Source organism: Zootoca vivipara, chromosome 5 (assembly GCF_965207765.1).
Source record: "Zootoca vivipara chromosome 5, rZooViv2.hap1.1, whole genome shotgun sequence".
Lineage (NCBI taxonomy): Eukaryota > Metazoa > Chordata > Lepidosauria > Squamata > Lacertidae > Zootoca > Zootoca vivipara.
Window position 1 is genome coordinate 31,769,345 of NC_142588.1, and position 16,381 is coordinate 31,785,725.

Sequence of the window (16,381 nt, forward strand, 5' to 3'; positions counted from 1 at the left end):
ACTCTGTACAGCAGCAGCACATAGACTGATAAGATTTCAACCAGCGCGGGCAACAGGCCTCTATATTGTTACAAGTTCCTTAACATATATCCCAAGCTGCCTATGGCTGGAAACGAGGATACAGTACTGGACTTTGATGGGCTACTTGCTTCACCTAGTGTTCATTACAATTTGAATCTGAAGAAGCTGCAAGCAAGAACAGTGCACAAAGCTGGTGTTTGGTGTTGCCGCAGTCGTCCCTACTATTAAGGAGAAAAGTCCCAACTGATGCAGCAAGCTGGAGATGAAATGGCACAAGAAGAGCCTTTTGGAAAGCAGATGAAGATGATGCCGTGAAAGAAATGCAGGAGCCAGGTGGGAACACTCAGTAAGGTGTCGGATAGGTGTGAAAGGATGAGATCCACTACATTTAGAACAGGTTTAAACATATTAAAATTCTGGACCTACTTTCAATAAGGCACAGGATTCATGTTGGTTTGTTTTCTTTTACCAAAGACCTCCCCCCCCCCTCTTTTTTACATCCTTACATTATCCAGAGACACAGAAAGAGAGAGGAAGCTAAATGTGTATTGTTTATAATCAGAGCATAGGTTGCTTTGTGGACAAAAAGAACTACTTTTAACTATATAGTTTCAAAATTCCGAGGGGTAAAGAGAAAAATCATATATTGTTTGTTTGCAGAACTCAGCACAGCTAAAATTGTACAATCCTTCTAGCAAAGCTGAACATTTAAAGCCAAGTTTTAAAGCCAAGCCAAACAGAATGAGCCCCACCAAAAGCCAAAGCCAACACAGATGGCATTATAACGTTATAAAAAAAGAGACTACTTGTTTAAAAGCCTTTTTATTTTCCTTCACCATTATTGTTTTACAATACAAATTTCACCTTGTTGAACACACAAAAAACCCTACAGAAGATAACTCTGTTTCACGTAAAATACAGAATGAATATATATATTTTTATATAGATAGATAGATATATGCTTCTTCATTCTTAAAAAACTATTTTGTTCTGCACATTGGCAAGTATAGGATAGAATACTTCCCCCGGACACATTATGTATGGCAGGACTGAAATTTTAGAGTTACATGCAATTTCTGCTCAATTCTGTTTTCAAGAAATCAATTGTTTTTCAGCAAAATTTTCATTCAGGGGTGAGACATTGTTTATAGATTGATTTTTGATTTGCTGATCATTTGGAGAGAGAAAATAATCTTATAAAAAGGAATCCATAGCTGTTTTCTTGCTATAGTTAAAATCCATGTATGGAATGGACAATAAAATAATTTAAGAAGCAAATTTCATTTTAACCTCTCCACAATATGTGAAGACTTGATTATGGTATTTGGTTTTTCTTCCAATTTAGTCATCTGAACATTGCAAGCAGATTCCTGATTTAATTTAGATATAAAATCAAAATTTAGTAATGTATACAATACATATAACATTTGTTTTATGGAATACTTTATTTTAAATTAAAACTTTTAGACTGCCTACTGACCATACTATCAAGACAAGAAAGGCACTAGAAACAGATACATCTCTCTCCCAAGAAGCATTTTTTTTTATTTTAACTCTTTTCTTTGACATGTAAAAATCTTTTTTAGATTTTATTTTTACGCATTTTGAAAAATAAAGTTAGGAAATACTTAGAAAAATCACTTTACAACAGAATAATTTTTTTTTGCACTTTTTGACACTGTCACTGCAGATTTACAAAATCAAAGTTTACCAAACCTTTCTGTGTCTATCATTAGTAGCTTCAGTGAAACAGGTAGAAAGATTCCTGTATATTATTATCCCAGTCAGGTATTTAGAAACCTTCATATAGACATTTGCTAGAAAATGGCTTACAGCCCAATCTTTGGGGCAAGAGATATGAAAATTATGTTTTCCCAAGAAAATAATACGCTTTGTTCCCAGACGAGACTGGAAAGACCAGAACTTATGATATAAAAGCCTCTTTTTCTGTTTACGCTGCTGCATCATATACAAAGAAACATGGTGATGAGCAATGCAAATCCAAAATCTATTAACAAGAAATGATTACAGTGCATGATAATTTACGGTTTCCTTATTGTTGTCCATCGCAGATCCTTTGGAGAGAGAAAAAGATCACAGTGCTTACCAGGTAAGAAACTAGATTACAGTCAAGGTAATGGTTAAAAGGTAGAGAGGAAAGGTAGCAGTTCAGTTTTTATGGCATCTCTTCTTGCGGAGTTCTTAGCACTTTGGGACAGTTCATTTGCCATCTCTTCTTCTACTACTTTTTTGTAGCTGTTATGTGTCATTCACCAATCTGCTGTACTTAGGCTGTCTACCCAGTCGGAGAGCTTGCCAGGAAAATGGCCAGTGGTAAGAGCGTGGGACGATGCCCGGAACATTCTTTTCAAAGTACTGGAAGGGTCTATACCACCACACTCGTGCAAGGAGGTTGGTCTGGGAAGCTTCTTTTAGCACCTGCAAAACAACAGTGTTTACAAATGAAGCCTTCAAGAAAGGAAAACCCGCAGGCAGCAAGTTATTTGCTCTTCCAATATATTCCATGCCTGAAACACATTATTAGGGTCCCGTTATGACTACTACCTTTTGGGGCTGGGGGACAGAAAGAAGAAACCCGGGGTGAGAGTTTGCTATGTACCCCATCTCACCAACAGAAAAGAAGAAGAAGAGCACAACAGAGGTGGCACATGGAAACTATGATTTAAATGTGCTTCAGGAACTCTTTCTTCTTATCACACCTTATTATATCTCGGGAAGCAACCAATGTTTTTGCATAGTATCTATTAATAATGGTTTCACATCTTAGAACAAAAAAAAAAAAAAACCTGTCCCTGACTGTTTCACAAGTAGGAAAGCACCGAGTAGGAAGTACTTAACATAATTCAGGAAGAGTCTGAAAGGCAGATAAGAGCAGCCAAACTTGTTTGAGCTTGTTGCTTCTCACTCTCCCACCCAAGTCCCCTCCCCATGACAGAAATTGTGAACACACACACACACACACACACACACACATGTATACACATATTGCTTCCCCAGAGGATCTGGATAAAGAAATCAGATCCAGTTACAATAACAAATGTATCGGAATAGGTCAGCTAAAGCTATTGGGGGAATAGAGACTCACTTGTTGGTTGGCCATTGTGTGATACCACCAGAAAAGTCTTGTAGTGATGTAATAAGCCACCACCACATCCACAGTGTAGTGGTCGTGAGCCAAGAGGATACAGAACATCCCCACTAAGCTGAGAGTCCAACAAACCCAATGATACCACCAGAGTCGCCGAGGTGAATCTGAAGGTAAGGAAAGGCGGAAAGCATTAATGCCATGTACACAGCACATTCTCCTTCACAGGGTGAAGAATTAAACACAGTATCATAAGCTGAACATCTTGAAACGGGAAAACCCCCAGCACTCTGTGGAATGGAAAGAGGATAGTAACAGTATCATAGATATCTGTGGCCTCAGAACTCCAGCTGCCATTGCCTCCCTGAGAATGTTTCAGGGAATAGTGCAGCCATTCAAGTGAGAGCTCAACTTAAGCATGCATTTCTTGTTTACTTATTATTGCTATTGTCACTACAATTTATTACCTGCCCTTCTTCACCCCCAAGCCCCAGGGTGGGTTACCACAATTAAAACACAGTATTAAAAGCAGTTTAAAGCAACTTAAAATTGCCAGACACACTTCTGTTGGAAGGGAGTTTCACAGCCTAGGGTCTGCCACAGATAATGCCTCTTCCTGGACCATCATCCTCCAAGCTTCTGAGGGCTGTGGAAGGGTGCTCCCTCCAATGATCTTACAATCCAAGATGGTCTGTATGGAATGAGGTAGCTTTTTTCCAGGTATCTGGGCCCTAAGTCATCTAGGGCTTTAAACACTAACATGAACAACTTTAATTGGGCCCAGAAACTTACTGCCAACCCGTGCAGCTGTTTTAAACAGGGGTCATATGAGATCTGAAGGGAACCCCAGACCACCGCACTCCCTCCATCTCTCCCACAATAATTGTTGTCAAGCAGGGCTAGCAAGGTGGTTTCAGCACCTTGACCAGGCCTGAAGCCAGACTGGAATGGATCCAAATAACCAGCTTCCTCCAAGCATGCCTGAAGCTGGACTGCCACCAGCTTCTTGAGCACCTTGGTGGAACGGGATGGGGTGGGGGAATGGGGCATTTGCAGGCTTTATCAATGGTGCTTCAAATATATGCAATTCCACTTACACGCACGGTGCCTCAGAAAAATAAATGGGGAGTTGCCTTTATACTAGTTTCCAGTTTTAATAAGTAGTTATCAGCCATAATAAAGCATACAAAAATAAATTTGAAAGAACAGAAATTAATGGGAGGATCATGATTCTCCAAGAATTGCAAGTGTATGGGTATTCATTGATGCTTCAACTCTGCAACTGGTTTATAAACTGCTAATACTGAAATTAGGTAGCACAGAATTAATCATGAAAAAGGGAACCATAGACTTAGGCTAATCTTCTTCCAATCTCAGTTGCTTTAGAGTTGAATTGGTTTTCCCATTAATCTTGGCTGCACATCAGAAATAACTGAGTCAGCCACACTAGACCAGCATAACTGTATTAGCATTCAGATGCGATGTCAAGTAAAACTTTTATTCAGCAACTATTTTCCTTGGGAAATACATTAACATGGACTACACTCCAATCCCAGCAAGGGAGTATTTTACAGTGTGTTCTCATATTCACTAACATACATTTTTTATTCCAAAATTGAAAAAGTCAAACTTACACTCTTTGATAAATAAGTATGTAAGTGTTAGCATAACTGTGTGACCGCTGAACAAGTAGTCACCACACAGATCGTGTGATCCTGTGATGGACAGCCCGCCTCCAGCAAGCATCTTCATTATCCTCCTCATGTGCGATTCCCAGTCTCCAAAGAGCTGGTGGAAGGAGAGGGGGGGGGACACATCAGCACATTTCATATTAAGATCCATACCATTTAGAATAATCTTATAAAAGAAAGCTGAATTTACATTCAGAACCAGGCAATTTAAAAAAACAAACAAATCTTATTAGGCATTAAGACTCTAGACCACTTAATGCATCATAGCATTCAATAAATATATTTTAAAACACACACACACACAAATGATCCTAAGAAGCCCACAACCATAGATTTACCAAGGGAAAGGTACCTAAGAATTGAAATAATATCACATTAATTATTCCAACTGCAAATGCATGAATAATTAAAAATATAGGGTTGTATCTAACAAAGCAATCCCATTAGTGCTAGGACTTCTGCTTGCATAATAGGATTTCTTCTCCTTTGCTCGCACCTCCCCTGCCCTTCCCTCCAAATCAGCTCCAGAGGGTTGAGGAACCCCCTGAACACATTTGGGAGGCATTCATAGAGAAGAACTACCACTGCACAGGTGCTAGTGGTATGACTTTGTGTGATACAACCCAAGTCAAAAAAGCAAATAACTTGCCTAGAACCATCATTTGCTAGGTCTGAATAATTTGGCGAAAGATAAATCAATTGGCATCTTCTTTAAAGAAGCTTGTTGGCTGATAAGAAATGGCTGATATGCATGTTATCCTCCGTGGTTACTATGTACATAAGGCATGATCCAGCCAGTGTTACACACTTTTAATTGCCAATGGTCTCACATGTTAAACACATGCCTGTTAAACATTATAAATCTTGCCTGAAAAATCATGATATTGGAATTCACAAAACATCTGGGATTCACATTGGTTTCTGAGATCATTACTCTCACTGCTATTACATTTTTCTTTCTCTCTGAAAGCTCCCTCTGCAACAAAAGGGGCTAAAGATAATTAACAGATGCCTGCAGGCTGTAAGCAGCTCACCTCCAATGACCATGCCTGGGAGCGTATCTTAACAGCAGATAAATGGCCATTCAGAAACAATAAGATAAAACTAGCAGAAGTAGTGAAATGTTTACAAGTGCTCCCATTTAAAATCCTGTCCCCGCCCCCCAAACGGGTGTGCATGGCTCACAATGTTAAATGATGCCCATTACTGTGTAGAAAAAGTGTTCCCGCTTAAGCCATGTAAATGGGTAACTTGTCTGTATTCTTTCAGTAGCTATAAAGGCATAATTGAGAATAGTTTGTAAACCCTGGCAGCACACTGTGGAATGAACAGGAGAGATGTAGAGCTCCTCCTAGAACAGCTGTTCAATCTTGTATCTAGCACTTGCCTTCTATAATATACAAGTGCTGGAACATAGACAAGAAACCAATAGCAACCATGTGTGAGATGTTCCTTATAAGTACCATGGCTTCATATTATTTCAGCCAAATAGTAATTAAACTTGTCAAAGTGCAATATCCAGTGGAGCCCTGTAGGCACTAACTCTGCATGAATCGGGTCAAAACAGATAAACAGGAAGCTCCAGCTGCCTCTCACAAGATGCTCGCCATCATCTTGGATTCCTCTCACCCCAACATTAGTTCTACAAAATAAGAAGGTTCACCTTTGGATATACAAGGGTTGGTCTGCAGGATTTGTACATCGACACCAATGACTATTTTGGCATCTAATAAAGACCTGCAGGTCCACTGGAATAATATGCTAACCCCTTGACATGGTATATTTGGGAGCTCCTCTTTCTCTATCCCAGGGGTGACGAGCTTGCAGCCATCCAGCTGTTGTGGGAGCCTCATCTGCCCTATCTAGCATAGCCAATTGTCAGGGATTATGGGTTCTGTAGTCCTGCATCATCTGTAGGGCCACTTCTCCTTAGGTTTGTTTAGAAACAGGGAGCTTTGGGATGGCAAGGCAAAGAACGGACAAGAGATTCACAAAAACCTTGCTGCATATGGCATGCACAGTGCTTGAGAAAACATTATGCAATGATGATAGCAGTGAAGAATATAACTCTTTCCCATTATTGTGTCTGCCCTCTATCCTCTATCATGCAATGAAGATTAATAGAGGGTTGTTGAGGCTAACGTACTTCTCTTACAGTCACAGAGCTATGGCATGTTTGTGGGATATTGTACAGATAGCAAAGCTTACATGTACATAATCTGAAATGCTATTGGTAGAACAAGGTCGATGCCAGAGATCTCGACAACAACCTCCTATCATGCTTGCTTGTACAACCAGCGGACCTCATCTGTCCTGCTTGGTGAAAATCACTAAGCATCCCCAGTGCTCTACTGCATGGTATAAAAGTAACAGTTGCCACTGAAGATGGTAGTCACAAACAATCCTATAAATTATGAACCAGTCTTTCTCATTTTCACTTCAGGGATGGTGACTTGATGGTTGCAACTCAGCCCCTGACTATCCTGAATGACAAATGGCTTTTCAATTGTTTGATTTTTAAAAAGCAGGATTTATATACTGTTTAATCATCAAAACCTAAGTGAGTTACAAAATTTACTATTTTTTTTTATAAAAAAGCCTTTATTTCATATTTTATAATTACAAAACGGAAACATAAATCAAAATCATAAATCATAACTCATACATTGAATTGTACAAAGACAACTCCAAGTCAAGAAAAGAGGGGGGGAAAAGAAAGAAAGAAAGAAAAAAGAGGGAAAAAAACAGGAGAGAAAAAAAGGAAGAGAAAAAAAAGTGGGAATACAGTATATATATATATACATGCACATACTTTCGCATATGAGATATATGTACACATACATACACACACACAAAAAAACCGCAACACATACATAAACACTAAAATGTGGTACAGATAAAAAACACTTCCTATTGTATGAACATCACTTCCCTTTATCAATTCTTTCTTATCCTGCTCTATCTTTTTTTACCCCCACCAATATATCCGTATCTACTTAGCAGATGATATGTGAATAGAGATAAGTAGATACAAAATTTACTAATAAAACTCAGGTGTTCAACACAAGTTAGCCTAAAGGTTTTCAAAATAAAATCAAAGAATTTTTAAAATATGCATCGTAAATCAAACTACATGTTTAAACACATGTCAAATGCACATGTCTGGGCAGGCTCCCTTAAAAAAACAACACCTTTTTAGTAGGTGCTGAAAACAGTACAGCAAAAGCACCTGCCTAATATCAATGGGCAAGGAGTTCCAAAGTGTACTGTAGGTGCCACCCCACCGAAAGTGATGATTCCCTGCAAGTTTGACAGCAACATTATGTGGCACCTGTAGAAGTGGCGGTTCTACAGTTCTTGTCCAGGTTCTGGCCTAAGCACGAGGCAGAGATATAGTAAACCACAGTACGAGTTGCATCTCTATACCAGCAGAGGGAAATCAACACCACTGAGATACCTGGAAGTGTCAGCAACCTGCTACATGTGTGTCCAGCAGACACTGATGGTATTGGCACAAGATAGTTCTAGTAATTTCTAAAAAAACCATGTTCAAAATGTGGCAATAGGGGATTCCCTACATTCTGGGAATGTATACAGCTCTATCCTTTGAAGAGAGGAAGTCACTGGTAGTTGTGCTCAAGCTCCAACGGTGCTGATCCCCTTTCAAGAAGGGTGGTGGGAATGTGGACTGCCTTCAGAATGATAATCGTATGACTGTTCTCAAATTGAACACGGTTTGTTTCAGGTGATCCAAGGAAGGTGCTGTTGTTGTTTAGTTGTGTCCGACTCTTCGTGACCCCATGGACCATAGCACGCCAGGCACTCCTGTCTTGCACTGCCTCCCGCAGTTTGGTCAAACTCATGTTCCTAGCTTCGAGAACACTGTCCAACCATCTCGTCCTCTGTCATCCCCTTCTCCTAGTGCCCTCAATCTTTCCCAACATCAGGGTCTTTTCCAAGGATTCTTCTCTTCTCATGAGGTGGCCAAAGTATTGGAACCTCAGCTTCACGATCTGTCCTTCCAGGGAGCACTCAGGGCTGATTTACTTAAGAATGGATAGGTTTGATCTTCTTGCAGTCCATGGGACTCTCAAGAGTCAAAAAGGAAGGTGCTACTGAGCTAAATTCTGATACAGTCTGTTTATTATCAAACACTACGTTTGAGCAACAAGCAATACTGATCAGCTGTGAAAGAATTGTTGCCAATTCTCCCTGGCGAGCAATTTGCAGGTCACCCTGACCAAAGATTTCCAAATCTTTGGGAAAATAAAGAGTAAGATTTTAGACGACAATAATGCAAAGAGGGAAAAAGTTACCTTTGGAGAACAGTTGAAATGCATGCCAGGTACCGGGAGGGTCGTAACATACATCGTAATACACCGATACAGGTACAGTGTGCCAACTATACAAAAAAATCGCCTGCCAATAATGGACCTGGAGGGAAAAGGGAGGAAATTATGCATCACTTGAAGTTTTTCAGGATTTTAAGTGTTTTCGAGACAAAATGAGTGTGGTGCTCTAGATACAATTTATGTGCTCTAGGACAATAAATAATTCATATTCATTTTGGTAAATAAAACATTCATTTAAAAACAAATGGAAGCTATTATTCTCACTTAGCGGGATAGACCAGAAGAATCAAGATAGCAATGGCAGCAGGGTATGGTTCCAAACATTCCCTCCTAACCTGACCAAGAACAGAACTGTGGGCAGAATCATCCAGATATCAGCAGGCTATTGGACAAAGCACAGACTGTAATCTGGAATCCAGCTGAGGGGCAAAACCAGTGGTGTGTGGTGAATTTTTGCATAGGGGAACAATCAGGGCCAGAGGCGCCAGCTTGCAAGGCAGATGACGTCACGCACATGAGCATCGTGCTTCCCTCTGACAGGATGCTGGAGCCCTCCTGCCTCCTTCCCAAAGCTGGGTGGGCTTTGGGAAGGTCGTGGGCAGGCTTTTGGACCCTCTGGAGCATCGTGCCTCCTTCCTTAAGCCGGGCAGAAGCTTCCAGGGCTTTGGGAAGGTGGTGCTAGGGGAACATTTAGGGGACTAGCCTAGTCTCCCTAGTCCACTTACCGCACGCCACTGGGCAGAACCCACCTCTCATTCCAGGCACTGAGATCTCAAGGGGCAAAATATAGCCTAGACTCCACCTGGGTCCTTAAATAAATGCCTTTATTCTCCCCATGCCCCCCAAAATGAGAAGTTGTCATTTAAGTGCATTGGAGGTCCATTACGACAATACTCCTGCAGAGGAAGGCAACAGGCTTCCCTGAACATTGTGCAGAAGTTTCTGTTTCTCCAATACATCAATGTGAACCATTCGTTTCTATGGAAGAAAGAGGCTGAGAGGAGAAAATTGGGAAGACCTGAAGATAGGCTCCCCTATTGCCTCAACAGCTCCCTTCCCTGTTTATAGAGACAACTTTTTTTCACATAAGCCAATAAAAGACATTCAAGAGAGAAAATAAATGTATCTTGCCATGTTTATGGGCACCTCTCTTGTTCTGTACAGGCAAATGTGACCAATTTTAAGTGCAGCCAGCCAATTAAGAAGTATAGCTTCATTCTAGGCCTTTTTGATATCCACGCTAAGCTAGCTTGGAACATAAATAAATACCACAAGACATTAAATGCCATTTATTGCTATTCTTTTAACATTTGGAACCAGTAAGTACTTTATATATTAGAAAGAAATATTATGAAACACATTTTGAAGTTTTCTTTATAGCCTTATAAGGCAGAATTTCAGCTGTACTGGTAGCAAAGTGAGGTTATAAACAATTCTCATAACATTCCAAACTATCAGTGCATTATAGCCTGTGGAGAATTTTTATTCTTATCTCTTGGTAAGTGAAGATAATGACCTGAGAACAGAGAATATACTCACGGAATGAATGTGTGTGCATGCACAAGCAAGCGCGCCGCACGCACACACACACTATATTGTGTATAATGTACACACACACACACACTGAGGTATAATGTAGATAACAATGAACAGGATCCAAAACGGCTTGGCTATTTTCTCTTAAGTGCAAACATACACTTCATCACTAAGGCCATATCTCATACTGCTTTTGCAAATCCCCCTCCTGCCTCCCCTATTTTAAAACTGCTATGCCATGAGGTAGGAGCTGCTTTGCAAAAAACTTTATTAGATGCACGGATCTTTCTACATACTGTTCTTTGTGCACATGCAATTTTGTGAAATATAATGGAATCTTTCCCTCGTAAAACACCAACACATTTTCAAAACTAAACAAACGAACAAAAAATGAACTTGAGGCTTGAGATTGCATTTGTGCAAGCAGCATTCTAAGGGGAAACCATGCTGCAATACTACTATAAATGGCCCTCTTCCTCACGCCCTCTAAAAGCAAGCGTGGCCGTATTTTTCAGCCAGGGGGCAGCACTGACGAGTTGGCCAGCCTTCTGACAGCAGCATGCCAGCAGCAGGCATTGCTGAAGGGGCCAATACACATTCACACATGCACATGTGCTGACATACACGCACCCCACACATTCTGATGCCCACCACCACCATCCCTGGAAGGAAAACTCCCTCCCTCATTACCTAAACCTCTACAACTTCCTCTTTAATGGTGCTATGCCAGAGAGAGAAGAGGCAGTATTCCAAAGTAAGCTAAGGTGCCCAATTTTGGCAGAGGGCAGGCTGGCCGCTATAGGCAGTTTCATGGGCCTGATCTGGCCCATGGGTCATAGATGCGCCATGTCTGCTTTAAGGGCTTCAGCAGATCAGGCACCAATGATCTAGCTGCATGAGCAGCCCAGGTAGTTTCCCCTCCTATGGGCATGGCTCTGAAGGCAGATCATGCAGCAGCCTGGTTGAAGCTAAGCAGGCCCATGTATGATTATTAACTAGATGGGACACTGCCAGGGACTCCCATGCAAACTGCCTTGAATTGCATGGAAGGAAGGAAATAAACAAAATGAATAAAATGGACCTTTGATACTAGAGGAGAGCAACAGAACTAGTATGGAGAATCGTCGTCATTCTGCAAGGAGGGGGGGGGGGGTAAATTACCAATGCAAGTGAGCAGTGTTGGGGCTGGTGGGAAACTTGTTTCTAAATAATTACTTACAAACCAGGTTAACATCTTAGTATAAAAAATCCTTATACATGTTTAACATACAGATTTAATCAAATTACTGTTCTTGCCTCCAACTGGTATTTAACACATCTCTCCAACACATTTTACAAGCCAGGCTCATTATTAAAGAATCAGAGTCAACTTGAAAAAAAATAAATCGGCAAACTATAAAAATAAAATAATATTAGTATCTGGGACTGAATTAAATATTATCAAAATATGCATGTACTTACTTGTATTTTAAGAGCAGCCACTGAATTGCCCAGAGTCCTACAAGGATCAAACCATTAATTTCACAGATAGAAAAGGCCCATTGAACTCGACTAAAGTGATCAAAAAATGCGTCTGGTAGGGGCGGATCCACCTCCTTGGGAGGCACTCGTTCATGGACAACGGAGATTGTCACTGTTGTAAGGACTAGACAGCAAAGTGCATAAAAGAAAGCCAAAAATGTCTTCCCCCATTCCATGGGGTACTGAGAACGTTCCGGCTCTGGCATGTGGATTTGTATCATATCCTTCCTGTACCCATTTGGCATCCCGTTTGGTTTGCTTTTGCTGCTGAAACCATTTTCATTGGTGGAGGTCTCCGTACTGATGACCAAGTGGCCGTTGGCATGCCCGTTCTTGTGTACCTCAATATGGTGCTCCATTTTCAAAGTCTCTATCATGTCCAGCAGACGTTGGCCATTGTCCGAAGACACACGCGACAAAGGGGGCTTCTTGAAATCCTCCTTCGTTAGGTTCACCAAGTCCTGCCCAGTGAAATTCTTCAATGGCTCACAGTATTCTGGCACAACATCTGACAACCAATCGACCACTTCCTCGCATGACCAGAGTGCGATTTCTTTCATTTCGTCCAAACACTTGCCTGCAGTCTTAAAAATCACTTTTAAACAGGACAGTTGTCACTATTTTTGCTTAACAGGAAGTCTCTCTTTGACTCGCTCATCCTGTCTAAAGATCAGTAGAAACCAGTTTTGCAGGTTGATGCACAACAGCTTCAAATCGCCTGATACAGATATTGACATGTGGCATGTAAAAGGAATGTTCACTTCATTTTGCATTTGCCTTTCTACAGTTAAGGGAGAGAGAGAGAGAGAGAGAGAGAAATGTAGTTAGAACATTAATATTTCTTACTGCTGCAAAAGACATGATATTCAGGCAATGTTTGCTTTAATAGAATCAGATGCATTTCACTTATTTATTATTTGCACTCACAACCTGCCCTTTACCAATGATCGCAGGGAAGATTACAAAAAAACAACACAAAATTAAAGCAGGTAAAAAACTAAAATAAGCTGAAATTGTACCAAAATCATAAAATAAAAACTTTTAAATTAAAAAACTGGCACAGAACATCAATTCATAAGGAGGGATAACCCCTACTCAACCAAAGTCCTGGGTAAAAACATATAATGATTTTTTGGGGGGGGGGGGCCTCATTCCACAATTTGTAACTTCTCTTTACTTTGTGCCAGCAAATAATCATGGCCAATGCGTGCGTGACATTCCAAACACTTTGAACCAGGGATGGCATGAACTTTTTGCTGTCTGAAGTGGAGAAAAAGGTAACCGGAGCCCCAGCCCTTCAATGATCAGAAGCCAACCAGACAGGCAGGTGAATCTTACTTTGACACTGGCAACAGGACAGCACCTGATACTGCACCTGAGGGCAGCAAGACAGGGGGATACAGGATGGCCACATAGCAAAGCGTGTGTGGGGGTGGGGGTATGAGTATGGGTGTGGCTGTGGCTGTATGTGACAAAAGGCAAAAAAAAAAACCTGCATAACCCAAGACGAAGCAATTTGCCCTAAGTGGGAAGGGTTTATTCACTGGTGCAATCTCAATGCACCACAGGAGGTTAAGGGATTCCACCTGCGATGCCTTAAAATTAAGAGAGATGATGAAATTGTCATTCGGATCAATTTCTTTTTGCAAGTGTTGGGGGGGGGGGTTACACAGAGAATTAAAGGGCACTTTCAAGTAGAAGTTCTTAGGATGAAAGTGCAAGTCACATTCGCCCTTCTCCAAGCCAATGAAGAGAACAAAACACACAATGAAAACGGGTCCCTAGCCCTACTGTTGGAGTGGGGCGGGGGGGGGGGGGAGAAGCCTGGAAGCATGTGGGCAGTGCATGAAGAACCTCAGACAGACTACTGTTGCTGAACAGGGCATTTCACATCCACACACAGACACATATAACCCTTCTCTCTCCCTGCATAAGGCAATATAGTCAGCTTTGTGAATAGTGAGGCTTTTAAATATCAAGTTCCCCAAAGCAGCCCCCACAACCACATTGCAATGGAAAAAAGAATTCAGGAACTCAGGAGATTTTCAAAAGGTTCTGTGGCAGAATAAGAAGCTAATTCTTGGGGTTGGGACACCCCCGTGTGTGCAAATCCAAGTCTTTTATAGTAGGGTCGTTTGAACTACGGCAGTTCAAAATGAAATCAGTTTCTTTGGGATTTGTTTAGCCTTATGCTGGTTACTTCTCCCTTTAGAACAGCATGCTAGCTGGAAAATGACATCTGGGCGAATAATCTTGGATAAAGCAAAGTATTAACTTCAGTGGAGATACCAAGAGGCAAGGGATTACACAAGGCTAACTTCCTGGCAGAGGAACGTTTAGTATTTTTCAAGAATTCAGCAGAGATGTCTGCCTATTAATTGTCTGTGTAATCCAAGTAGGTTAAAGGTTGGGTTGAACAGTAAGACATCAGATGAGAGCTTGTGTTTGGAAACTGAGTGGGTGAAAAAAAATGGGTGCAGCAATACTGAACCTGTTCCCATATAAACACAGTAGTAGGGACTCAGGACACACTGATCCTCAATCTATTGTTTGGAAGTTCATGCGGATTCAAGTAAATAATTTTCAATGCTACATAAAAATAATAATAATCAGACAATACAAAGTAAACATGCTTAACCAAGGAAATATATAAAGCAGAAGGCAGAAGTTTTCATTAAAAAATTGTGCTTGCTAATGTACGGTCTGATTAACTAGCCAAAATGATCCAATGTGATTTGGTATCATGATTCTGATGACAGATTTGGCTTTAGGAAATCAAAAATCATGTAGTTGCATACTGCCATCCATATGCACAGCAACGGCAGCCAATATGGTGCTCTCCAATGGTTTTGGACTTCAGCCTCAGCCAGCATGGCTTGTAGCTAAGGATGATGAGCGGTTATAGTCCCACAACATCTGGAGGGCAGTGTGTTGGCTTTACAAAGAATTAAAGGACAACTCCCTGGGCCCAAGGGGCTTACAATCTAGATACTGAAAGAAATAAAAAGCAGTGGAAGAGGAGGGGAACAGAGGCAAGAATAAAGAATGATCAGTGACTAAACCGATACCTTCCTTTGCTGTAAATACACATGTAGGAATTATTCCTTTCATTTATCCTGTTTTGTTTTGTCACTTTCAGGCTTTCCAGTTACCTATTTATTAGGGTTCTGGGTCCTTTTATATCAGTAAGGAGCTAAAATAATCTCTTCATTGCATTCTGTTAAACTTAAGTATTGCACCTGTTGTAAGGTCTCCTCTCCAGAATTCTGCTATGTTGGTAGCAGGGTAGCATTTGACTCCATAGGCAATAAATAGGCTGTAGTTTACATAAAAGGTTTCATCTCTTGTTTTTCCTGCAGTTCTGGTTCTACAGTATCTCATGCAATTGGTGAGCACTAGTTCTAAAAATGGTTATCTTATTTCCTTATGCTTGTTTCCATGCTTGTGCATTTCAGACATTTTTTGTGTATATAGCCCAACAGAGTTGCCGAACTGATGTATCCAAAATTGTAGTGGCCTATGTCACATGTCTTCCCCCAAAAAAATTTCAATGAAGCATTTTTAGGCGTAATCTGTCCATGGTAAAATAAAAAGAATTTGACATGCATGAACCATTCTGTAATCTATCTGCTAGCTCAAACTAAACTCAAATTAATTCTGCAATAGGCTTTACCAATGTTCAAACTATCCCGGGCTGAGCCAATAATGTGCTGACAGCCTGTTATTTTTGTGAATAAGGCTACAGAGCATTAAAAAGACAAAAGGGCAAAAGTGTATGCTTGCTGTGAACACAATCAGTGGAAACTTTATTCATTTTTAAAAAATGTGCCAGTGTGTTATTTTTTTGTAGACTACTTTCAAAACAACTGGTCTTTATATGGTCACTTTCAGGAACCCTAGAAGACAAAGACAGGTGCTTGAAGAGACACAAAGTTTGCTCTGATCTTTCCCTATAATGGTTTTTTATTAATTGCTTCATAAATAACAGCCAAACTAATGTGTGACTTTTCAAAGAGAACTAGTATACTACCATGTAATCTAGTGATTAAGAGAATGGGTTGTGAAATTGGTTATCAAAAGTGGGGTAGAGAGGCTAGATTTTGTGGTGTACTGTACACTAGAATATGATGCAAGCAGCTGTTTTTATGTTTTCC

At 40.6% G+C, this 16,381-nt stretch overlaps 1 protein-coding gene across 20 annotated transcripts in view; it reads right to left on the reverse strand.

Moving 5' to 3' along the window:
• Nucleotides 1-827: 827 nt before the first annotated feature.
• The window catches only part of SGMS1 (sphingomyelin synthase 1), a 71,361-nt gene continuing 55,807 nt past the window's right edge, over nucleotides 828-16,381 (reverse strand). For all 20 annotated transcript variants that reach the window (XM_088670295.1, XM_088670286.1, XM_088670289.1 and 17 more), the window contains 5 exons: nucleotides 12,168-13,008; nucleotides 9,135-9,252; nucleotides 4,762-4,915; nucleotides 3,128-3,294; nucleotides 828-2,460 (listed from right to left, as the gene is read on the reverse strand). In XM_088670295.1, the coding sequence (XP_088526421.1) occupies nucleotides 2,281-2,460; nucleotides 3,128-3,294; nucleotides 4,762-4,915; nucleotides 9,135-9,252; nucleotides 12,168-12,787 (1,239 nt within the window). In that variant the 5' untranslated portion in view covers nucleotides 12,788-13,008 and the 3' untranslated portion in view covers nucleotides 828-2,280. The remainder of the gene's footprint in view (nucleotides 2,461-3,127; nucleotides 3,295-4,761; nucleotides 4,916-9,134; nucleotides 9,253-12,167; nucleotides 13,009-16,381) is intronic.